The sequence below is a fragment of the Lepisma saccharinum genome, chromosome 27, assembly GCF_977018435.1.
Source record: "Lepisma saccharinum chromosome 27, izLepSacc3.1, whole genome shotgun sequence".
NCBI classification, from domain to species: Eukaryota; Metazoa; Arthropoda; class Insecta; order Zygentoma; family Lepismatidae; genus Lepisma; species Lepisma saccharinum.
In genome coordinates this window covers 33580160-33606436 of record NC_139255.1, presented here as the reverse complement: position 1 = coordinate 33606436, position 26277 = coordinate 33580160, and the positions used below count along the sequence as shown (strand labels likewise).

Sequence of the window (26277 nt, the reverse complement as noted above, 5' to 3'; positions counted from 1 at the left end):
GTAATCGTCTATGGTGTTTGTGCTGTGTCATCCCTATTTCTTTGTGATTGTCTCTTCATCATCTAATGCTTTCACCATTCATCCTCTTCAGTATGACTTGAGATGACTGGACCCCTCTCCGATTTTCTTCATATTTGACATAGTCACTAATTGAGGCCTCCTAATCACGAATCTGAAGTTAAAATTTGTCGGAAACATCTAGAAATTGTGAACCATTGATGCTAGCCTCACGAACCATTGACGCTAGCCCCACGAACCATTGGCAAACATACTTAAAATTTGGTGTCATGGTAGTATCAGGAATATATATATTTGCTTGTGAAACAAAAAATTTCGCGAAAATCGACGGTTTCCATTCCGAAAACTAACACCTTATTTTCACTTATTTTCCAATTTCTAGACATTTCCGACAACTTTAAACTTCAGATTCATGATTAGGAGGCCTCAATTAGTGAGTATGCCAAATATGAAGAAAATCGGAGAGGGGTCCGGACATCTCAAGTCCTCTTCTTTGCGATTAGCCAAAAGTGGCAGAAAAGCGAAGTAAAATAAACTAAATCAATCATCATCATCCTTCGCCGTTTCCTGCCTCTGGCTGGGTCAGCATAGAAGTCAAGCCTTTCCATTTTTTCCTGGTCTTCCACCACTCCTCTCTTTCCACGGTGTTCCAATCTTGTCCTCTTCTCCTAACACTCTCTGCTATCTGCTCTTTCCACCGACACCTTGGTCTCCCCTTTGGCCTTATTCCCACTCCTTGTGCATTGTAAGCTCTTACTGGTAGTCTTCCTGCATCCATCCTCTTCATGTGTCCGAACCATCTCATCTATGCCTGATCTATCCTGTCCTGAAGCTTCACAACACCCACTGTCTGTTGGATCTCCTCAGTCCTTATTCTACCCCTTCTAGTCTTCCCCAATATACTCCTTAAAAATTTCATCTTCACTGCCTGCATCTTTCTTTTGTCTCTCTCAGTCATTATCCAAGTCTCATGGCAAATCAATCAATCAATCAAAATCAAAATCAAAATTTTGGTTCTCCCACTAAGAATTGAACCATTTCCACCAAGGCAAGAATGCTACCCATGGCATCCTGCTATTCAAGACTCAGGTAGCTCCGTCGTCAAGATGATGGATCAACACCAAAATTTTGGTTCTCTTCAGAAAACCCACTATCCTCCCCAAACTCTTTGCAAAGCGTAAGCTCCTAACCATGGAACCTGACAAGCAACAAGCTAGTTACAGCAGGACTTCCTTTATATACATGTTGTACATCACAGCATGGCTATCATGTATTTCTCTCTCTGTATTAATGGAGTGAAGATAAGTATTAGTGGCGAGAAAATCTGCGCAATCTTTTGCTAAGCCGAACGTACAACATGCAAATGTTAATGGTTGTATGCATTTCAAATATTAAACATATTAACAATAAGCTGAAAGTTTATTAAATCAAAAAATATATATATGTTGATATTTCAGAGATGTATAAGTGTTGCCAAACATAGCTCTTTAAGATAGACATATAAAAAGACAGGTACTTAATGCAACTGTCAACAACATATTCAGATGCTCTTGGTATACATCAAATGTCTTCCGTATAACTTCAGTACATATCCCACACACATATATACATACATACATACATTAAAATTACTGTACAAATAAATTAAAATGAGATGTATACAATTAAAGCATAAAATGATCCAATTATTTACACAGCATGGATCCACAATCAGTCTTCACATGGAAAAATAACGTTTTATGACTTAACAACAATGAAAAGTATAACTAGAAACACCGTAATTACGGCCGTTCCTAGAACACACATCATTTTTCTGCTTCTCTTTTGATGCTTTTCGGCTTTATGAAGCTGCTGCAGTCCTTCGTGCACTTGTACTTGGACTTGTTCAATGTTGTAGTCTATCCTGTCCAAAACTGTTCCCTACAAAAGATAACATTACTGTCATGTTTAAAAATAACGTGATACAAGAATTAATAAACAGTAAGGATGGGACAAAATTGGGATTGATAATGGTAAGGTATCTACAGAGTGACACAGACATTTTTGAATTAACATTACACAGTTAATTGTACACCAAACTGTATTATTTTTGTTGTATAATGTGTGTGATCTATTGACATTTATTTATGTAAAATGAAAACAAGATGGGGCCACAGCCCACACCAACAGATATTCCATGAACATCCTACGGGGATGGTTTCCTGGTCATTTGGTTTCCAGATGTGCTTTGGCCTCCCTGATCTCCCGACCTGATTACGTGCAACTTCTTTCTGTGGGGGTATTTAAAGGGGAAAGTTCATTAGACAAACTGAAGACAGCTATTCATAGGGAGGTGCATCAGATCAATCAGGAGACATTGGAACGCATGTGGGGCAGCCTCAACTCTCAACTGGAAAACAGCATTATGGAAGATGGACATCACCTTCCACATGTGATTTTTTCTAGTAACACAAATGGCATTACTTCCCACACGTATTCAAACCCCAGGAATAAAGTTTGGTGTCATATTAACTGTATACTGTTAATACAAAATTGAAAACACTTTCGTGTGTCACCCTGTACAAACAGGCCAACAAGAAGATGAGTCAATATTGAGATAGCCCTGAAAGAAATTAGCAAGGAGGGAGAATTTTGGATTCATCTTGTCCAGGATAGGGACAAGACAAGGCAAGCAATAAAATTGTGGTTTTGGAAATGCCAGAAAGTGAATCATATTTGTATTTTTTGGACCTTATTATACAGTCTCTCTTTCTCACAACTTCCTTTTTTTTATTATTATTTATTAGGAATGAATCAATATATGTATAAGTTTTGCAGTATTAATATTCTACCAAACCGATATAAAATTGCATATGTTCCATACAGAACATGAATAGCTCATTAATCTTCTTAAATAGCCTGTCCAATGGCACAGTGAAAACGAAGTCGCCTTGTACACAAGGGGTCCAGGTTTGATGACTGGTGGAGGTACATAGTGGTTTGGATTGTACTTTAAACTGTAGGCTTGGTCACCCAGTCTCAATTAGTCTATCTGTGCATAAAGTGGACTTAAAAAAACAGAACTTCAAATTTCCCTTACATAACATACAGCTAGGTGATTGTAAACATTATTTTTTTAAAAAGGAACTGTACATATATTTGGATATTTATTTTATAATACCATGATATATGAATTGAAGGGCTCGGGGGTAAAACATGGTAAGTGACATTTTGATCATTTCTGAGTTCATCATCATCATCATCCTTCGCAGTTTCCTGTCTCTGGCTGGGATGGCATAGAAGTCAAGCCTACCCATTTTTTCCTGGTCTTCCACCCGACCTCTCTTTCCACAGTGTTCCAATCTTGTCCTCTTCTCCTAACACTCTCCACTATCCGCTCTTTGCACAGACATCTTGGTCTTCCCCCAGGCCTTATTCCCACTGCATGTGCATTGTAAGCTCTTACTGGTAGTCTTTCTGCATCCATCCTCTTCATGTGTCTGAACCATCTCATCTGTACCTGATCTATCCTGTTGTGAAGCTTGACCACACCCACTGTCTGTCGGATCTCCTCATTCCTTATTCTATCCCTTCTAGTATCCCCAATATACTCCTTAAAAATTTCATCTCCACTGCCTGTATCTATCTTTTGTGTCTCTCTGTCATTGTCCAAGTCTCCATACATAATCATCGACACATAGTATGTGTTGTATTACCTTCTTGCGTTTCATAGGTACATCCCTATTCCAAATTACGTATGCACAGTAGTGAGTAATGGCTCCATTCGGCATGTCGTTTCGCCAGCGTGCAGTGATTGAATTCCTGTTTAAGGAAGCTGCATCGGCATAAGATATCCACCTCCGATTGCAGGAAGTGTATGGTGATCAGTGTATGGTTGTGAGTAGCATCAGGCGATGGATAAAACACATTTTAGAGATGGAAACGCAGACATTAGTAATTTCCCTTGCACATGATACCTGAAAACTGCCTTAAACGACAGGAACATGGCTCGCAGTGTTATCCAGGAGATGATTGGTGTACTGGGTTACCGGCAAGTGTGTTGCAGATGGGTGCAACAGGATTTGAATGCGGCACAGAATTGAAACAGAAAAGATGTTTGCATGGAACTTTTGGCACGGTACCGAGGGTTTCCTGAAGCGTTTGGTTACTGGAGACAAAACTATTTTCCACCTCTACGAGCCTGATAGTATATGTCAAATCCTGGAGTGGCGACATCAAACATCACCAACAAAGAAGAAATCGAGGACAATGTCATCAGCTGCCAAAGTGATGGGAACTGTCTTCTGGGATTCAGAGGGTGTTCTTCTCGTGGACTTTCTCACTCCTTGGGAAACAATCAATGCCGCTCACTACATGCACACTTTGAGAAAACTTTGTCGCGCGATTCGTGAAAAACGTCGTTGCAGGGATAGGGTTATCCTCCAACACGGAACGCCAAGCCACACACAGCACAGCTAACGAGGAATGAAGTTGCCAGGTTTGGGTGGGAACTCCTTCGACACCCTCCCTACAGTCCAGATCTGGATCCATCTGACTCTCACTTGTTTTCTTTTCCGAAAGAACACATGCAGGGAAACAGATATGACACCAACAAGGAAGTGGAATTTGTCGTTAGGAGAATTCTCAGAAGTACCCGAACGGAGTTCTACAACAGAGGAATTTTCAAACCTCCAGAATGTTGGCAAAAATGTGTCGATTTACATGGTGATTATGTAGAAGACTAATAAAGGTATGTACTTTAACAGGGATATATTAGATTCTTTTTGTTTCAGTTTACTTCCTTCTTGTAACATAGTTTTTCTTGTATGTACGCATTGCTTGCATGATAGAATTATTTTCCTGTAGTTTACGGTTATTACAAGCATAAGAAAACAGTTTTTTCTTTGTGACGTTTCAGGAGAACACACGCTCCTTTCATCAGACATTTATTTTCATTTTGACTAAAGATACAGTTATAACAATGGTTAGTAATTTTTAAACAAAAAGAATCCGTTATATAATGGATGTTGTCAATGTTACATACGTCACAAAGAAAAAAAAACTGTTTTCTTATGCTTGTAATAACCGTAAACTACAGGAAAATAATTCTTGTAACATGTTGATCACAACTTTCAGTACGCCCTAAATAGTCCACAACCCATTTGTCCTCTTCTGTTTACCTTCTTATCTATTCTTCCACTTCTCTCAATTATGATTTCTAGATACTACCCTCATGTCTTCCATGTCCACCATTATTCTTGTTTGATTTCTGGCTCTGTTTCTTGTTGTTATTAGCACCTTGCTCTTTTCAGCATTGAATTTCATTCCTGGTCTTCTGATTTCCTCATTCCAACCATCAAGCTGTCTCTGTACTTTTTCTTCGCTGTTCCCCCATATTACTAAGTCATCAGCAAACAACAGGGCCTTCATGTTCTTCCTCTTTGAGTTCATTAAGAAAAAATGTTATTAGAAGCTATACTGTAGATAAATTGTTTCAGTGTTGTGTTTACCAATTTCACAAAGCTTCACTGAATCCAATGCAAATTGTATGACATGGCAATTTCACTTGAAAATTGAAGGATGGCACATTTTACTTTGTAACTCAAAAATTACCAAAATACCACTTAACATATTTGACACGCGAGTCCTTCAATTATACTTTTATAGCCATAAAAAATATTAATAAAATGGCAAATTTTACATTAAAAATTTATTGATACAAATATACTATCATATTCATATTTTGAGTAATGAGAGATGCAGTAGTAAAGAAAACTTAGTACTCATGTTTTCCGCAAAGCTGTTTCTAGTTTGTCCTATTAATTTCAACGGCCACTGAAATTAATAGCACAAACTAAAAATAGCTTTGTGGAAAACGTGAGTACTAAGCTTCTCTGTAATTAATTATACTGTCAGATAGGGATGTGACGAAGCTGAAAATTTACCGATGCCGATGTACTCACCGATAATTTTTGGAACCGATACGGATGCCGATATTTAACCGATTCCGATACATAAGATTATTAAACAGAAATGTGATGTTATTTTCTAACTAACTAACTAACTAACTCTCTAGCCTTCTTAAACCCGAAGGTTCATGGCTGCAGCAACACAGGCCTTCCATGTTTCCCTATTTTGAGCAAGTTCTATATACTCTTTTCCATCCCTACCGATTTCCCTTAGGTCCATCTCAACGTTGTCCCTCCATCTTCGTCTTGGCCTTCCTACAGGTCTCTTACCATCAGGTTTCCCAACAAGAATCCTGTAAACTCCTCGTTCCTCTCCCATTCGTGCCACATGGCCTGCCCACCTAAGTCTTCTTGATTTAATTATTCTAATAATATCTGGACATGAATACAAATTATGTAGTTCTAAATTATGTAACCTTCTCCACTCACCTGTCTCCTCATCCCTTTTAGGTCCAAATATTTTCCTAAGGATCTTATTTTCAAATACTCTCAATTTATGTTCCTCTTTCAATGTAAGGGAACAAGTTTCACATCCATATAATACTACAGGCAAAATTACTGTTTTGTATATTTTAACTTTTAGTTTCTTAGATATTAAACGAGAAGACAAAAGTTTATGAAGAGAGAAGTAACATGCATTTCCTGAATTAAGCCTACTTTTTATTTCCTCTTTAATATCATTTTCATTTGTTAATATTACTCCTAAGTATTTGAATTTGGAAACTCGTTCAAACGAGTTGTTATCAATAATTAGATTTTGATTATTACCTAACACTTGGTTTCGGCCTGTAAGCATATATTTAGTTTTCTCTTTGTTAACTTCCAAACCTATCTCTTTAGCAGTTTTGAAAAATATTTTAGCATTATTCTTAATTGTATTCACATCATCCCCCAGTAAGTCTACATCATCTGCATATGCTAACAACTGAGTCACACCATTTAATTTTAGTCCTTCTTTAGTTTCTTTTACCTTCCTAACAGCATATTCTAAGGCAAAATTAAAGAGCAATGGAGATAATGCATCTCCTTGTTTTAACCCATCATGAATTGTAAATTTGTCAGACATATTAATACCCACACGAATTTTACTTTCTGTTTCACTGGTGCATACTTTTATCATACTAACAAGCTTCTTAGGTATTCCAAACTCAACTAATATATTATATAATTTATCTCTTTTGACTGAATCATATGCTTTTTTGAAATCAATGAATAGCTGATGGACATTTTGATTATATTCCCACTTTTTTTCAAGTGTCTGTCTGATGTGAAAAATTTGATCTGTAGTTGATCTGTTACGTTTAAATCCACATTGATAATCACCTATAATTTCATTAGCATATGGGGTTAGTCTTGTTAAAAGAATGTTAGATAATATTTTATATGTTGTTGAGAGTAGAGAAATTCCACGGTAATTATTGCAGTTCATTTTATCACCTTTTTTAAACACAGGAACAATTATGGATTCTTTCCACTGTTGAGGGATTTCTTCTTTATTCCATATTAAACAGATTAATTTATGAATTTGATACATTAATGAATTTCCACCATATTTAATTAACTCAGCTGGTATTAAATCAATGCCAGGTGCTTTGTTATTCTTTAGCCTTTTAACAGCATCTTTAACTTCAGTCAAGTTGGGTTCTGGAACTAAAGGTTCTGCTGTGTGGACTTCATTTACTTCTGATTTATCTCTTACATGGACATTTAAAAGGTCATTAAAGTAGTTCTTCCATCTATTTAGAATATCACTTGGGTCAGCTAGAAAATCACCGTCTTTATCTTTTATCAAGTTTACTTTAGGTTGCCACCCCTTTCTAAATTCATTTACACCTTTATATAAATCTCTGATATTTTTATTTTTGCTGTTTGTTTCAATTTCGTTAATTTTGGTTTTCAAGTAATCTCTTTTTTTACTTCTAAACGTGCGGTTAACTTCTCGCTTTATTCTATTATAATTGTTTAGATTTGTATCATCACAGTTATTTAACCACCTAAGTCTAGCCTGATTTCTTATTTCTATTAGATTATGACATTCATTATCAAACCATGGCTTACTTTTTCTCGGTTTATGGTATCCTATACTTTCTTTAGCTGCTGATTCTATTGCATTACGTATGTGCTCCCAATTCTTATTTACGTCTGTTTCATTTATATTTTCATCGTCATTTAAATCCTGCAAAACATCAAATCTATTTGACAGTTTAATTTGGTAATCTTTCTTAATTCTTTCATCAGTAAACTTTCCTGTATCAAATTTTATAACTTTTAGATTTTGTTGCTTATGATTTATCACTGAGAGTCTTTCTCTTAATTTAGCAATTACTAAATAATGGTCACTAGCACAGTCAGCACCTCTATGTGTACGAACGTCAATTATACTAGTATGCCTTCTCTTATCAATGAGGATATGATCTATCTGATTGTGAGTTTTACCATCTGGAGAAGACCAGGTATATTTATGGATATCTTTATGTTTAAAAGTGGTACTTTTCACAATTAAATTCTTTGAGGTTGCAAAAGTAATCAATCTTATACCATTATCATTACTTAATTCATGAAGACTTTCTTTACCAATCGTGGGTTTAAATGTCTCTTCTTTGCCAATCTGTGCATTACAGTCACCTAACAGAATTTTCATATCATACTGAGAAAATTTATCAAAGACCTGTTCTAACTCTGCATAAAAATCATCTTTAGTATTATCATCTTTATCTTCCGTTGGTGCATGTATGTTTATTAAAATAATTTTACACCACCTACCCTGTAAAACTGCATATGATATCCTATCATTAATAAATTCTACTGTTTTAAGAGCCGATATAATTCTATTATTTATGAAAAAGCCTGTTCCAAAATTATGATTTTCAGTACCACCATAGAAAAAAGTATAATTTTTAGTTTTACAATTCCCTTCTCCTGGCCACCTAACTTCCTGGACAGCTACTACATCTAATTTATACTTCACTATCTCATTAACTGTACACTGAAATGCCCCAGGCCGGTAAAGGCTCAGAACATTCCAGGTGCCTAATTTAATATCCTTCTTCCTAACGTAGATCTTATCCTTAGTCCAGAGACCTCCCAAAGTAGTCCCCACCCGGAGATCCGAACGGGGGACTATTTTTCCTCCGGAATATTTTACCTTGGGAACATCCATGGCCTTATATTGTTGTTTCTTGACATGTGTTTTTACAGTGCAGAGTTGTCAGCTCTACGCCTAACCCCCAATATGAATGGAGGAACTACTACACAAGACGAACACAAACACATTAGACAGCACAACTACTACACAAGACACACACAAACACATCACAACTATAACAAAATATAAACACAAACACACCACAACTACTACACAAGACAAACACAAACAAATTAGACAGCACAACTACTACGCAAGACAAAACCGACATACTAGACAGCACAACTACTACACATACATACTAGACAGCACAACTACAACACAAGACACATACATACACAAGACAAACAGAAACACATTAGACAGCATAACTACTACACAAAATAAACACAAACACACTAGGCACTACAACTACTACACAAGACAAACCCAAAAACACTACACAGCACAACTACTGCACAAGACACACAAACACATAACAACCACTACACAAGAAAAAACACAAATGCACAACTACTACTACACAAGATTATATATATATTGGATTACAGGTTGAAAACAAAATACGCACCACTTGTGTCTGTTGACGTTGAACGTTCTTTTTCAACTTACAAGTATCTGCTTAGTGACCGCAGATGTAGCCTCACGAATGGTTTACTAAACCCATAATTAATGTATATAACCAGGCATGTGGTGCAATGAGTTTCATTTTAAGGGAGAAACTATGTATTTAGATATTTACGCTACAAAACTATGATATATGAATTACAGCGGACCCTCGATCTTACATTTTAAGGGGACAAAGCTGAGAAAACTTAAAATGCAGGGGTTCCACTGTATATGTTCATACTGGCCAATACTGTTATTTTCTGCATGACAAAAATAAATTTGGTATGTATATTTCTATTGCATATCATATGTATATACATATATATTCTCAAGAGATGTGAATGTACATTTGCATCTACAAAAGGTTATGTGAACTTAAGAGATTTAACATTAGTATACAAGCAGTTCTTTGAAATGCAAAATGAATTCCTGTTCTGCCAGATTCAATTTCAGAAATACGAGATTTGGAAGCACTTCAGGAAGTAACCTACTTCTTCTCTTATCGCAAATCTGTTCAGCAACACTGAACACTCAATCACTGAATATTGATGAGGCAGGTATGCCCAAGTATTTTCTCAGCACTTGCTTCAGGTTTGAATATTCATTTTTGAATTTCCAATACAACAGCAGATCCTGGTTCAGGAATGTACTGTTTTATTTCCGATTTATAGTTAGGTTGATCCTCTGAATGAGAGTTTGCAATAATTTTATTACAAAAACTCTACAATAATGACGAGTCATAACCAAATTTTCAATAAATCTTACAAAACTAGAATATAAAACTTATTAGAAGGTAAAACTCTAGTATAATCTGTACCGGTTTAAATATCGGATTTTTCCCAATGCCGATATGTCAATTTCGGCCGATTTTCATACATCTGTAATCGGCTTCGGCACATCCCTACTGTCAGATGTCGATAAGATAAGATGGATTACACTTAACTGCACTCCAACACAATGCAGATAAAAGAAAATAGCAGTGTTAAAGGATACGGGCCAAACATAAATGCAAGTAGTAGTACTGCATGCAATGACTTGATTTTGTACAAAATATTCAATCAGCTAGTTTGCAATACGGCTACTGAAACTGGATGGTGAAAGCAATGATATAAGATGAGACAGTAAAATATTAAGCACATGATGTGCACTGAATGAGAGAGACATCTAGCAGGCTAGTGGGGATAGAAAGTTAGAATTTTACAAGGGCATTTGTGGAAGTATTTAGATGTAATATGAGTACGAAGGAAGATGTTTCTTAACTGCACAGAGCAAATGGAAACGAAAAGAAAAGATTGAAGAATAAAAAAATGCTAAAGCAATGTTCTAGTACCTTCCCGATGGCATAGTGGTAATGTAGTCACCGTGTAATCAAGGGGTCCCAGGTTCGATACCTGGTGAAAGCACATAGTGGTTCGAATCCCACTTTAAACTGTAGGTGCAGTCCCTATTAGCCTATCAGTGCATAAAAGTGATAGTGGGAGTCTTTTCATTATCTGGAAGAAATACACAATAGTCTACACACATTTGTTGATGCTACTCTAATACCCTTTACCTGGCTTAATAATTGACATAAAGATCTGCTTGCAACTGCCATAGGGAAGAAATACATACTCTAGAATACATCAGGGCCTTTTTCAAATATTCAAGCACATTTCCACAGAAAGCACCTTATTTAAAACTGAATCGCATGTCCTTCGGTAGAATTATACACACCTGATCCGTCACCATATGAGCTAAGTCTTTAAATATCTCATTAAGGTCGACTATAGACTGCACAATCTGCTTAACTTCCTGCTCACGCTGTGCCATCATCCGCGTATTGTCTTCTAGAAGGAGGAGTTCCTGCTGGCTTACTTTGCCAAAAAATAATTCGTCTTCCCATGCTGGTGGCTCCTCTTCGTCCAGGGCCAACAATGTGTTAAAATACTGCTGTGACCTCTCTTCACGGGAGTTTAACTCTGCAGGAAAAAAAAAGAAGAAATCATACATCTGTATAGAAGTAACTGCAGTCACTAATAGATTAATATCACACAGAATCATTGAAAAAAATGTTAGGACTGCATCACTCAAAAACTCTTAAACATATCAAAATAATTTGACTTACAATATAAGAGTAATATATTATAAAGGCTAAACGAATATATTTTTTTTTTCGTTATTTAATTTTAATAGTTGATAAATCTTTCGGGCAAAGGAAAGGGGGGGGTGGAGATCCCCTAAATACATCATTGCTCTGGTACCATGTGCATATCTAATTTTATATCTTTAACCCTGCAGCCTCCAAAATGTAAGTGGTCCTGTTTCAAAAATGTATCCTTGAAAGTGCCAAGTAAATATAGGATAACAACCTTTTTCATATGCCAATGTGAGCAGGGGTTCCCACAAGATAGATTCTTGACACAATTTGATTGTAAAATGTTTCTGAAGCTTTGCAATGGGAAACATTATTCATCTTAAGTTATTTAGCGTCGCTTTTCTACATTGTGGTTAATCGCGACGGGGAACGGGATTGAGAAGGATGGTATTCAATTTAACGTCGTCTGCCTATTGCACTGTGGGTAGTTACGACGTGAGTTCATCCAGTTCCCGCAAACAAACAATCAGCTGTACTGTACGAATGCTCTGTCAGATGATTTTCGGAATCTGTAGTTTTGATCAAAGCACCAATGTGTAAACACATAATTAGTGGTTAATGTCTACCTTAGTGAGACCGATATTTTAAAAGTGGTGCAAAATGAGGAAATTATCCAATAAGTTTGCTGCAATAACATTGCAACGTCAAATATTATTATCATTTATGTAAAATGTTATTTCAATCAATGTCCAAGTAATATACATGTAATGTCTATATTGTAAACAATACCTAAATAAACATTCAGTCAACTCTCGATTCAACGACCTTTAACAGTTCCCGGGAAAAGGGTCGTTATTTCGAAGGGGTCGTTATTGGAATTTGCACCAATTTTCAGCTTAAAGGGAGCTCAAACGGACACCAAGATGCCTAGGAGATGGTAGTTATACAACCTGTTATGCACAGGATGCGTGTTGTGAGAAGGAAAATACCTAGTCTTACCATAAATACTGTCCCAAAGTTGTAAGTAAATGGACACAAAATGGTGAGAGATATTGTAATATCATAATAACATGAGGTGTATGGATGCATTATGAACCAAAATCACAAATAATTATTCGAAATGGCCACCTTTAGCACTGACACACTTCTGAAGTCTTCGTGGCCACGCATCAATTAAATTACGCAACACATCAACTGGAAAATGAGCAACTGCCTTCAGAAGAGACCGACCGCTTTAAACTTTCAATATTGGGATGTCTCTTCTTCCAAGCCATCTCCTGAAGCTTGGACCACAATTTGTAGTCCAAAGGGTATAGGTCCGGACTTGCAGAAGGCCAATCTGAAGTGGAAATGAAGTCTGGAACATTTGCTATGAGGGCACGCTCCATTTCTGTGAAAAAGGGGTAAAAACATCAGCCAAAGTGTACCAGCAGACAGTGCTTGAGAAACTAAGCAAGAATCTTACCGACACCATCTTCCATGGAGAGAACTTGAGCTTCCAGCAGGACTCAGCCCCAGCACACAAAGCACGCACCACCCAGCAGTGGTTGGAGGCAAATGTTCCTGACTTCATTTCCACGTCAGATTGGCCCTCTGCCAGTCCAGATTTAAACCCTTTGGACTACAAATTGTGGGCCAAGCTTCAGGAGATGGCTTGCAAGAAGATACATCCCAATATTGACAGTTTAAAGCGGTCTCTTCAGAAGGCAGCTGCGGAGTTTCCATTTGATGTGTTGCGTAATTCCATTGATGAGTGGCCACGAAGATTTCAGAAGTGTGTCAGTGCTAAAGGTGGCCATTTCGAATAATTATTTGTGATTTTGTTTCAAAATGCATCCATGCATCTCATGTTATTCTGATATTACAATATCTCTCACCATTTTGTGTCTATTTACTTACAACTTTGGGACAGTATTTATGGTAAGACTAGGTAGAACATGAAAAAGTTTTCACAAAAGAGAATTCAAAATAATGTTACTTTGTTTCAATTGTGCACAGTCGTTGCTTTTCCAGGACATTCTTACAATTCTAGTTCATGAGAAACCCATTTGCACTGAGACCAAAGGAAAGGAAAAGAATCTCTCGCTTATTGCAAGTGAAACTTGAAGAATCTTGACACCAGTCAGACTGGTGCCAGCAAAAGTCGGGAGATAATCGGGCATAATGAATGTTGGATTTTATACGGGTTTACTGGAGCTTTGTCTGTGACAAGATTAACTGGTAAGATTAGATCTCTCGGGAGAAACAACACAACCTCTCTAGGTACGAGACAAAAAAATAAAATGCTGTAATTTTCGTTCTGGTTCGGCTGTGTAAAATACATCGTAAAAAGAAGTCACTTTTCTTTGCTTCAACCAACTTCAACCCTCCTTCCCCATTCAAGGGAGCAGTCCAAACTCCTTCCTTGACTTGCATTGTAATCCAGCGTGAAAAAGGAAACGCGCAACTTGCGATCTATTTTCACCCAATCCGTATTCTAGGACACATCATTAAACAGCGTGGCAGTCGATCATCATTTGGGTTTGGAATTGAATTTCACTTTAAACTGTATATTTAGTCCCGATTAGCCCATCAGCATAAAATGAACTGAAAACAAGCATTATGAAACTGCTGAACATTTTCACATATCAAAATGGTAGATCCTTATTTACTCTCACGTTAATCGACGATTTATTGTTGGATTCAGGAGTATTCTCGATGCCAAACACCCACCCCTCCAAACGTTTTCCCCTTGAATAATGTATTTTTAATGGGTCTCGGCGACCATTCGCTACATTGAACACTTTTTTTTTTCTCCACATGAATGGTTCTGAAGAAAAGCGATGCAAATTAAATTAACAGATTTGCTTATCAGAAGGTGCAGAACATGAAGTTATTTTAACTCTTGTTTTCCTTTCTGAAGATCGAATTTCGTTATCGTCAAATCAAAACAGCTTTGGGAGATTCAAAACAATAACTTTTTCCTTGGCGCTGGATGAGTCATCGACGGGCAATATTTCCTATGCAGACAACAGCATTAAAAAAAAAATAATAAATAAAAAAATCCTGAATTCTTCAATTATCAACATTGCCGTGCACACCAGTTGCAGAGAATGAGCTGGGGCAAGGGATGAGGGTCACTTTTTTTTACTTGTTCTATGGTTTTTGTTCGTTCTCAAGAATATATCCAGAACTGGTTGCCCCATTTTAGACGTCAAAGGAAAGGAAGAGGGGTGGGTCCTTTTCCACCATCGCCTGTAATCAGCCCGCATCAGCAAGAAAATCGTGGCTGAAACAATCTGCATCGCACCCCCCCCCCCCTTCTTACGTTTGCTGACAGGAAAAGAGGGAGAAGTCAGTCAGCCAACGGAACATTTTTTTGGTAGATATTACGACATTGACACAATTAGGAAAACGTATGAAGTGGGAAACGGGAGTTATGATGCACGTAAGATCGAAGTAAAATTTTGTGGAAACCTGGATGACAACGCATTAAGTGATTTGATGATCTTTAGTTCACCTATGTGGTTTTGATTATCTCTAACAGTTTCGCTTTTTTATGAAGTGTTGCAGGGAACAAAGAACACATTTTGAATGAAAGTGGTTATGAGAAGTTGTCTACAAGGCGAAGAGTTGCTCACTCACGGGAACCTGCTGAACTCTAGGTCAGAGCTGGACAGATGGGCCAGACTTCCAGGCACCACGCATCTGTATTTTCGAACATTCCTTCGATCTTATCTCTCAAGGTGGTGTATTTATCGATGAAAGAGCTTGACCTACCACACACATTGGCAAAGACTGCAAGTCCAGCAGTCATTTCGGGCTGCTACCCCCCCCACCCCCACCCCGTGAGTTTTCAGCAGCTTTTAGGACAAGGAAACAAGTCAAGTCGATTTAAAATAACATCCAAGCACATTCGATCTTCTCTTCTCGCGTATCCAAGAGCAAGCGTGGCAAAACAAGCCTGGCACGTTGGGTAGCGGCCATCGGGTTGGTGCGCTTGAGGGAGGGGAGGGCAGAGGTCAAGTGCTATTGGATATCACTCAAGTGTCTATTTTTTAGTTCAGCGGTAGAGTGCTCGTAAAGGGAATGAGTGGAGGAAAAAACAACGCATTTTTCGGCCAATTTCCTTCAATTTTTCAACTTTCTTTTCCGAATTTTTCTAATTTTTTCACGGTTCCCGGGAAAAGGGTCGTTATACCCGGGGTCGTAGAATCGTGAGTTGACTGTAGGCTATATTGCTTAAATATGTCTGTATTATATTGTTGCGCAAATTTTGTCTGACCAAAATAATTTGAGTAAATAATTCAGTATAAAGGGGGGGGGGGTTCTACCTTTTTGGGGTGAGTGCATCACAGGAATTGGGGGGGAGGGGATGGGCACCCCTGAAGGTATCATTTATAACAGTATTTTTATTGGATCTTGTGATAAACTCTACACAAATAGTGACTGTGCTGTACACAGAGTTACAAAAGTACTGGAACAATTTTTTTCCAGAAAAAACAGCAAAGTGGAATCGATTCAGTCCTACTGTCAATGGTTTCAAATAAGAGATTATCCTAAGACATTTATGCATTAACCTTCCATGCTAATCAGTAACAATGAAAGTGGAAAAACAAATCTCACTTCTAAGATAGTTGCTTTGGCTCCGCCGAAAAGATACAGACAAATCCTGAAGTGTAGAGACTAGAGACGACACAACATTTTTTGACAGCATTTGTTCTTTCCTGCTCCCATCTTCGCTCCTATGTCGTATATGTTGCACTAACCGGTGAGCATTGCCAAACATCTGAAACAGACAATAAGGGTAAATGCGATGCAGAACAACAGAGAAATGAGCAATTGATTCCTTCAATGGGCTGTATTAATACAAATGAGCACCTATTCTTGTGGACATCGATAAAAAAAAAACATTTCTTGGAAAATATCAGGAACTCTCAACTATACCTCCACCACATGTTCCAAGATTGGCATGGGGGGGAAATAGCTTAGGGCTATGTTTTCAGTGTTGTTACACGTTCATGCTACAAATCACTAAAAAAAACAGCTGGGAAATTGTGTGCAGAATCAAACCAAACACGACACTGACCCACTCCCTGATGCAGTCTTGTTACAAAAATCTGCAAAATCAGTGTCTCAAGTGTTGGATATGTGTCACTTCACACTTAGACAATATTGTGAGGAAGATGTAGATCAAGTTTGCTTCTTACATCTCGGCTGAACTTTTGGCATGCGAATCGGCGATTTTTTAAAAAATTTTCCTTTCCATTCAAAAAACCTCTTGGATATTTCAAAATATGAAAAATTACATACGCTTAGAATTGCTTCTACAGCATTGATGTGAATTTTTGTGTATTTTCTTTCACTGTTGTATAGATATTATCAATAGTTTTGTGAATACGTAAGTCTATAAAACTAAATTTCATGTAGTTTTCTTTCACTGATGGGGTGTAAGGGGTTCTCCTTCCACGTAGTGCACCCAATAGTCAACCTCACTTCCACATAGTACACCCTGGACTGCAGACTAATGAGGCTCTGGCGACTGGCCCCATGGCCAGTATAATTTTGTTTGTGTTGTCCTGTGTTTTGTCCTTATTTGTGCTGAGTGCTCCATTACAGCTTCAGCTTTTAACGAAAATCGGAACATTTTATGATTTTAGTTATGCAACGTTAGAGTTGTTATGTGTCACGATAAGGGGCTGGACCCCCTATAATGTGACGGGTGCAAAATAGACTTAGTGCTGACGCACCCAAAATTTTAAATTAAAATCAAATCAAATCTTTCACTGTTGTGTAGATATTATCAATAGTTTCGTGAGTACATAAGTCTATTCAACTATTGATAATATCTAGACAACAGTGAAAGAAAACTACACGAAAATTCACGTCAATGCTCTAGAAGCAATTCTACGCGTATGTAATTTTTGATATTTTGAAATATCCAAGAGGCTTTTCGAATGGAGATCGCCCATTCGAATGCCAAAGGTCCGGCTCAGACATAATGTCAAGACTGGTACGTACTCAATTCTGGAGCATGTACTTCATTTTGTATGAATAGAAAGTTGAGAATCTGCTCACATTTTGATATAAAAGAAAAAGAACACATTCTCAGAAATGGATCAGGTTTGCTCTCTCTCACACACACTCTCTCCAAAAGGCAGGTATATACAGGGTTTTCGTAAATGATTGTCGGGGTTAAAAACAAGCACTGTATTTTACGTAATAAAGGTAGATACATGCAATTTTTTGCAAAATGTTAGAAAACTCACCAAGTTTTTATGACAAAGTCACAAATGTTCCATGTTCTCGCCTCGCGATATCCTGCAGATATCTAAGCGATAGTCCATTTCCTGCCACACTCGGGATAGAATATCACGTGTAACACTGTTGATGGAATTAGTTATGCGTGCTTTCAGTTCCTCAATGGTAGTGGATAATGGGAAACGGTATCTTTTATGTATCCCCAGAGAAAGAAAAATCGCAAGGAGAAAGGTCAGGGGAACGAGGCGGCCATGATGAAAGGTTTTCATCCTCATCACTCCCGCGCCCAATCCAACGTTGCTCAATTTTCTGTTGAGCAATGATCGCACTTCACAGTGGAAGTGAGGTGAGGCTCCATCCAATTGCATGATGAAGGTGTTAGAATCTTATTCCACTTGAGGATAGCCACTCATTCCACATATCCAGGAATGTCAATCCCGTAATCGTTTTCTCCATGAAGAAGAAGAATGGACCGTGCACCTTTTCTCGTGACACAGCACAAAAAAAATTCACTTTAGGCGAGTCCCGAACCAACTCAACAAACTGATGATGATTTTCCGTTCCCCATATGCGCACATTGTGTGTGTTTACTTTTCCACTTAGGTGGAATGTCGCCTCGTCAGTGGAAACGAAATTCTCGATGAAATTGTCATCGTCAGCCATGAGATTTTGCATATCGCTGACGAAAGTTCCCGTACACGACTGTCGTTACGTGTTGGCTTTTGATGTAGACTTAGGCGGTATGGTTTCATGTTTAGCTGTTTTCGTAGAACACTCCATAATGTTGTCTTCGGAATGTTGAGTTCCTTGGATCCAGCAGGAATCGATTTCTACGGGCGCGTAGATAGGTTTCACGAACTCGCTCCACATCATGTTCCGACAATGATGGTCGACCACTGATTTTTGCCTTTGCAAATGCAACCTTTTTCTTTGAACTGTGCATGCCACCTTCTAATCGAATTTTCCGACGGTGCATCTTTCCGACATCGAGCACGAAAATGTCGTTGCACAACTGTAACGGACCTCGTTGCGTGATATTCAAGGACACAGAACGCCTTCTCACTAGTAATATTCGCCATTTTAGAAAACTGCCGCCTGGCGGCAGAATCGGGAAACAGAGGTCTATGAAACAAATAAGGAACAAAACTTGTTGAGTTTCTTAACAATATCGTGCATTTGTGTTCACCGTGTCATTCACCCAGATCGATTACAACAATGAGGAAACCCCGACAATCATTTACGAAAACCCGGTATATGCATGTGTGCATTCAGGTAATAAAAATGCAGTTATATCTCAAGTACTTTACACACAACAAGAATGCAACAATAAATCATTGAGAACAGGCACATGCTATGTACCGTATATCTCTGAATGCAAGACAACTCCAAATCCAAGACGACCCCCCATTTTTCAACAAGGGATTACAGAAAAACTATTTTGAAAACCTAAAAATGGTTACCTTATTACAAGTAACTGAAGGAGACAATAAAAGTACCGGACACAAAAAATAAAATAAGATGCAGACATCCTTACATCAGATATGTACCACCTTTGTATAGTAAGGTATATCACACTTTACTACGAAGTTTAAAAGTGGAATCTACAACGTCTCACAACAATTGATAAAAAAAATGTTCTCCACAACATTCACTACGTGCTATCGCAAAACAATGCTCAAAGGATAAAGCAGTAGGTGTGACAGAGGGTAGAGTTCGAGCTTAATGGCAGTACTTGGTTCTGTTCAGTAAAGAAAAGAAAAACTCCACATCATATGCAGCGAAAGCAAGACAACCCCATACTTCTGGCCACGAAATTGCAGGAAAAAAACTCATCTTGGATTCAAAAATATACGGTACTTTCTGAGAATAAATTATGCAATCACCAGTACGAAATATACATATAGCTGTATTGGTCGAATATATAGGGAAAAAAAAGAAGCTACCTTGAAATAAACAGTCAAAAATCTATTGCTCTCTTTTCCTACTTCAGCTGGCCAGTGTGCTCCTCAGTTCTGGTTTCAAGGATGGATTTTAAGGACGGTTTCTAATTCAGTCAGGAACTGAAGATGAGAATGCTCTCTTGAAGTAAGGAAGCCAATCAGGAAGTGAAAGATAGACCTAAGGAACTGGCTTCAGGAGTCCTCCTACGTTCATCATCTGATGGGTTCAACTTCAGATTGGTTAGGTGTGGTTAGTTTAGCATTTTGAAAATTTCCATTCTCTCCTGCATATACAGTGGAACCTTGATTTTACGTTCTTCAGGGGATCAAGGTGAAAGAAATTAAAATGTTGGAAAATGTAAAATCCGGGAAAATTTTACATTTTGCTCTATTGGGACCATGAAGAATGAGTTTACAAAGCAGAAAAATGTAAAACTGAGGAAAAAAAAAAAAAAAAACCCAACTGCAATGTTCAAGCATGGTAACTCCACTCTACATTCTGGGAACAAATATGTGTGAAATTAATTTCTACGACTTCCAAAATTGAAATTACATTCTCAAAGATTCAAAGATGATTCAATAATAAATCAGTGTCTTACAAATGCTCTCCATTCTCTGTTCACTTTACAATATCAGGCACTTACCCAATTTCTTTCATATTTCGCATACTCAATAATTTAGGCCTCATAATCACGTATCTGAAATTAAAATTTGGCTCTCACGCGTAGAACTTGCAAAATAAGCAGGTCCGTGATCACAACCAACACCCTCGATTTCTCAAGAAAACCAATGTTTATCGCAAGATTGTGTGTTCCGAATGCCTAAAAAATGAAATATACAGGGTGTCATTTTAATGGCGCCCACGGACCACGGAAACGTATAGAGGACATCAAAACAAACAACTCTTTTCAGTAACATTTTTCTCGTTGGAGCATCGTTTCGGCGTTACAGTCGTTCAAAAAAGCCCATTTTGCCGCCTGAATGCTGGCAACCACACACAACATTTGATTGTATTTGTGACATCATATCCCGTTGTGAAGCGACAGGATACACACATATTCTGTGAAAAATGACATAGTTACAATCAGCCACATTATGTACCGTAAAACAAAATGAGAAAACACGTTCTGTAACCTAACAGGAAGTAAACAAACGATACGAAAAATGGTAGAAAGAAAATAGAATTCAAGTGGAAGTGGTCATATCGAATTTTGTATCAGCTTTCATGTCAAATATTTGCAAATCTAGGTACCAAGTTGGCATCTACAATTTAGTCTATCCACTTCGTCCTTCTGATACTAGTTGTCTGTGACACGCTGAACAGATGACAAAATAGAAATGAAAGAACTCAAAATTCCAAAGGTAAGCAACACATAATATAATGTATATTCAGGGCATTATGAGGCAAGTGACAAAAATGGTTGAAAATACAGGGATATAAATAGTAGTAAAACAAACTCTCCAACGACTGTGTTTATCGACGCACTGGATACACATGTAATAGTTTGCAACTCTAAACAGGGCAGTATATTCGCTACTGATTCATCATTAGATTGTTACTGTGGTTGTACGTGTTTTAGCCGTAATGTAACAACGTGAACTTCAGATACTTCCGTTATCAGCACAAAGTACCACAAGGCATCTGGACACAAACCTGTAGATATCAACCTTGCAACGAGATTTGCAAATATAATTGGCATGTAGTTGGGCGTAAACAGCCACATGTAAGTTGTAAGTACAATAAAAGTTATTGTTGTTGACATTTGACATGTAGGCTGAGACAAAATCCGATATTGACTCTTCATTTTGAATAAGTTTTTACCATTTCTCATATGGTTGGTTCACTTCCCCCTTCCCTGAGATGACTGCTGATCTTCTGGCTGGTAGGCTATGATGTTCGGTTTACTGGATGCATTTCTCGCTTCGTTTTACAGCTAATAATGTGGTTGGTAGTTTGTGATTTTCCACAAAATTTGTGTGTTCCTTGCAACCCTACCGTGCGCTGTTTCGCTGCAGGAAATGACGTCACAGATACGATCAAATGTTGTGTTGGGTTGCCAGCATCCAGGCGGGAAAATGGTCTTTTCTGAACGACTGTAGCGTCGAATTGACGCACCAACGTGAAAAATGTTACTGAGAAAAGTTGTTTGTTTTGATGTCCTCTACATGAATCTGTGGTCCGTGGGCGCCATTAAAATGACACCCTGTATATTCCTGATATTATTACGACCCCAAATGTTAGCCTAACCTAACCGTGCATGGTTCATGGGGCTATCCGTGAATGGTTTGTATTTTACAACTTCTACACGTTAATTTACAATTTCTACACGTGAGCACCAAATCTCAACCACAGATATGTCATCAGGACTCCATAATTAGTGAGTAATCGAATTAACGGCTTTTTCTGTTATTGTAAAATCACAACCTTCTACACGTTATTTTGCAAGTTCTACACGTTACCGCCAAATTTTACCTGCAGACACGTGATTACGAGGCCTAAATTATTGAGTATGCAAAATATGAAAGAAATTGGGAAAGTGCCAGGTATTGTAAAATCATACCCAGTAATCATCCAGCACATCAAGGATAGCCCAACTGTTACTTGCAGAAAATAAGTTCAAAGCTACTATAAATACCTTGCTGTTAATTCTACTATGCTTATGGCTACAAATGTGATCTGGAAAGTTACCCTTGTGATTTCATGTGTTATGGCTTCTATTTGTTGCTCTTCTTCTGATGAGTCATCCAATGTGGGGCGATGAAGATGTTTGGTATGTAAAGCTTCTAATTCACGAATCTTACTCTGCAATCGACTCATGCAGTACTGTGACTCTTCTAAGCTATCTATCCAGGCTGGAGGCATACGAGACTCCCGAGTGAGACCCAACTCCAACCCGGATTCTAAGTCAGAATCTCTGGAAACAAGAGCCATACGATCGGACATATGCTGCAAGAAAGGGGGAAAAAAATCAGTGTTCATATGCTGTAGAGAAATTGGTTGTTCCTAACCTTTCAAAGCATAACTATATAACCATATGGCATATATATTACCATATTTACCCTCGCTTAAAAATACACACACAGTTCAGAACTCTTATGACCTATTATCTTGTGGTTCACATGTTATTAAACATATACATGAGCATGTATAGGTTTCTGTTTCACTTTCACACTCAAGTTTATGTGCACATCATTTTCTATAATGTGTAACATAGAGTTTAACACCTTAAATATTTTACAAAACACTATGTTTTGTACTTCAATTCTAATAACGATGATAAAAGATCAGAAATAACCCTACGTGTTACAATTTTTGGAGTGAATTTACAATATAGAGAACATCTCCAATTTTGTTAATATTCGGTATACTAACTAATTTTGGCCTTTTTTAGAGCTGTATCGCATTGTTTTATGCATCAAAATTTTAACTAAACTTGCCTAACCTAACCTTACCGGAAATGGCTCTAGGGGCTATCCGTGAATGGTTTGTGGGGCTACCCGTGCATAATGTACAATTTCTACACGTGACTCCCACCCTGCATTTGGAACTACTTTACTATACCGGAGACACCTATCAATGATTTATTTTGCAATTTTTTACATTGCGGAACATTTCTTTAGGTGAAATAATTAATTTCTAACGAAAATAATGTCTATTTCTTACATTAACGAGTACTTACTGTTGTTCCTTATTTCCCACAAACCATCCACGGGTAGCCCCAAAAACCATTGACGTTAGCCCAAAAATTTACGATAGCCCCACGAACCATCACGGGGACGAGGTATGCCGGTAACATTATCATATGGGTAAAACGGATTCCTTCAAATTTCCTTCAAATTTACAGGAGAAAGTACTTACGGAAATCATTTTCTTGAGCGTTTTGGAAGTTCCTGAATGTAGATTTGATCCATTTTAATGTGAATGCGTTTTGTTTTCTGCGAAAATCTCTGTCCGACACGTTGTTTCTGCTCCAGCCATTTCCTTTTTGCATGAGAGTGCAATGTTCCGAGTGTTAAGACGATGCAACCCCGTAGCCAGTGTTTCAGCCTCGCCGAGTTTTCACTAGAAACACCTGTCGAGTTCGGAACAAGCCATTTTCCCCCGAATGGGTGTCACTTATCGCACAACATTGTGTTCGGACGTCACAGGGGAGAGCTGTTTTTACAATTTTTCTTTGTATTTATGCTAATGGAACCTAACCTAACAGGCCTAACCTAACCACGTAGGCATTCCTCGTCTGACGTCAATATTCAAGGTTGCAAGATTGTTGTGCGTAAAGGAAGAGAATTAACGAATTACGAAAGAAAGATGGTTCCGGCCGAATGGGTGTCACTTATCGCACAACACTGTAGCAACATTGTGTTCTGACGTCACAGGAAAGATCTTTTTCATGTTAGGCAATACAAGCTAATGCGTCTCTTAGCGAAAATAATAATTTTTCTTTGTATCTATGCTAATGGAACCTAACCCAACAGGCCTAACCTAACCACGTAGGCATTCCTCGTCTGACGTCCATATTCAAGGTTGCAAGATGGTTGTGCGTAAAGGAAGAGCATTACAAATTTCTAAAGAAAGATGGTTCCGACCCGAATTGGTGTCACTTATCGCACAACACTCTAGCAACATTGTGTTCTGATGTCACAGGAGAGACCTTTTCATGTTAGGCAATACAAAGGTAACGCGTCTCTTAGCGAAAATATTATTTTTTCTTTGTATTTATGCTAATGGAACCTAACCTAACAGGCCAAACCTAACCACGTAGGCATTCCACGTCTGACGTCAATATTCAAGGTTGCAAGAGTGTGCGTAAAGGAAGAGAATTAACGAATTGCGAAAGAAAGATGGTTCCGAATTGCGAAAGGAAGATGGTTCCGAATTGCTGTTTATGGACAATGAACGTGGTAAATCGCAAGGTTATTTTACAAGTTCTACACGTAAATGCGACGTATTGGCATAATTTCAAATAGAGGCACGAAAGTAGATATTTTCCGGTGAACGAGGTTGCACCCCTGCATAAATCGACATAACACTCTCAGAACGCCCCCTAAACCAGTATGCTATCACGGCCATAATGTGTTACACATTCGAAACAACAAGTAACAGTAAGTACTCGTAAATAGAGAAAATAAACATTATCTTAGTTAGAAATGCATTATTTCGCCTTAAGAAATGTTCCGCAACACGTTAGCAATATAAAGAAGTCCGAAATATATGATTCGTAGGTGTTTCACCCATACGATAATAGTACCGGTATGCCTACTAGGTTAGGTTAGGCCTGTTAGGTTAGGTTCCATTAGCACTCCTTTCGTTCAATTTAGCATATACGGACATCGGCTTTTAGTAGCAGCAATAGCGCGTCGGAAATAGATTTTTGTAGAAAAACACATGCATTCGCATTAAAATGGATCAAAACTACATTCCCCAACATCAACAACGCTACAGAAATTGGTTTGCGTAAGTACTTTCTCCTGTAAATTTGAAGAAATCCGTCTCCGGTATAGTAAAGTGTTACCCTGCATTTTAACAACAGATTCGTGATTAGAATGCCAAAATTAGTTAGTATACCAAATATTAACGAAATTGGAGATATTCTCTATATTGTAAATTCTTACCCTATTTTTGAGTTGTCGAACTGTATAGTAAGTAATTCATGCATTTACTTAACAGAAACAAGTAACGCATCATCCAGCCTTTCTTTTATTCAGTGCTTTTTAGTATAATGTTGTAATGAGGATTCCATTTAGACTATTAGTTGGCCATAAACAAACAGGACAGACACAATCCTACAGCAAAATATTATGCTTGAAAAATACTCATTTTTTCTGGAAAGGATAAACATATAAAGGGGAAAGTGATACCACTTCAAATCACTTAAGCTTTGTAGCAGAATATGCAGATCAATACATAAAATTCAGCAATATAAAGCAAAGAATACAATGTAAAATATGCTATTTAATTACTACAACCCAAATACAATAAAATAAACATTTTAAAAATAAAAATAATCTGCTAGCTTTTTGCGTAGATTCGTAGACTGATTTAAACTTTGGGGCAGAATAACATAAAATCATATTCATTACTTCAATAGATGTATCACTTACCTGTTCCGAATAAATATGCCGACTTTGCATGGCATTGTTTCGCATTAATATAAACACCTCAGTTAAACTTCTTGTTGCCATCTTAATGTATAGTTTTTAGTACTAAAATTAAACTAATTTACAGGTGTATTACGCTGAGAATCCCATCATACAAGAAAAACCCACACAGCGACAAAAAGAATAGATTGGTTCCATATTGAG

At 37.7% G+C, this 26277-nt stretch overlaps 1 protein-coding gene across 1 annotated transcript; it reads right to left on the bottom strand.

The window, feature by feature from the left end:
- Positions 1–1418: 1418 nt before the first annotated feature.
- Positions 1419–26277, bottom strand: Syx16 (syntaxin 16). Its single transcript, XM_083113527.1, has 5 exons — positions 26077–26277; positions 22664–22921; positions 16400–16562; positions 11434–11678; positions 1419–1938 (listed from the first exon to the last, which is right to left on the bottom strand). Exons 1-5 carry the CDS (start codon positions 26155–26157, stop codon positions 1756–1758), a joined length of 930 nt encoding a protein of 309 aa, XP_082969653.1. The 5' UTR covers positions 26158–26277; the 3' UTR covers positions 1419–1755.

Excerpts from the sequence above, each read along its gene's own strand:
- Syx16 (XM_083113527.1), bottom strand. The coding sequence starts at position 26,157 with ATGGCAACAAGAAGTTTAACTGAGGTGTTTATATTAATGCGAAACAAT. Across the intron at positions 22,922-26,076 it reads GGCATATTTATTCGGAACAG|CATATGTCCGATCGTATGGC; the intron begins GTAAGTGATACA and ends CCTTTCTTGCAG. Across the intron at positions 16,563-22,663 it reads TAACACATGAAATCACAAGG|ATGTTTGGCAATGCTCACCG; the intron begins GTAACTTTCCAG and ends TGTCTGTTTCAG.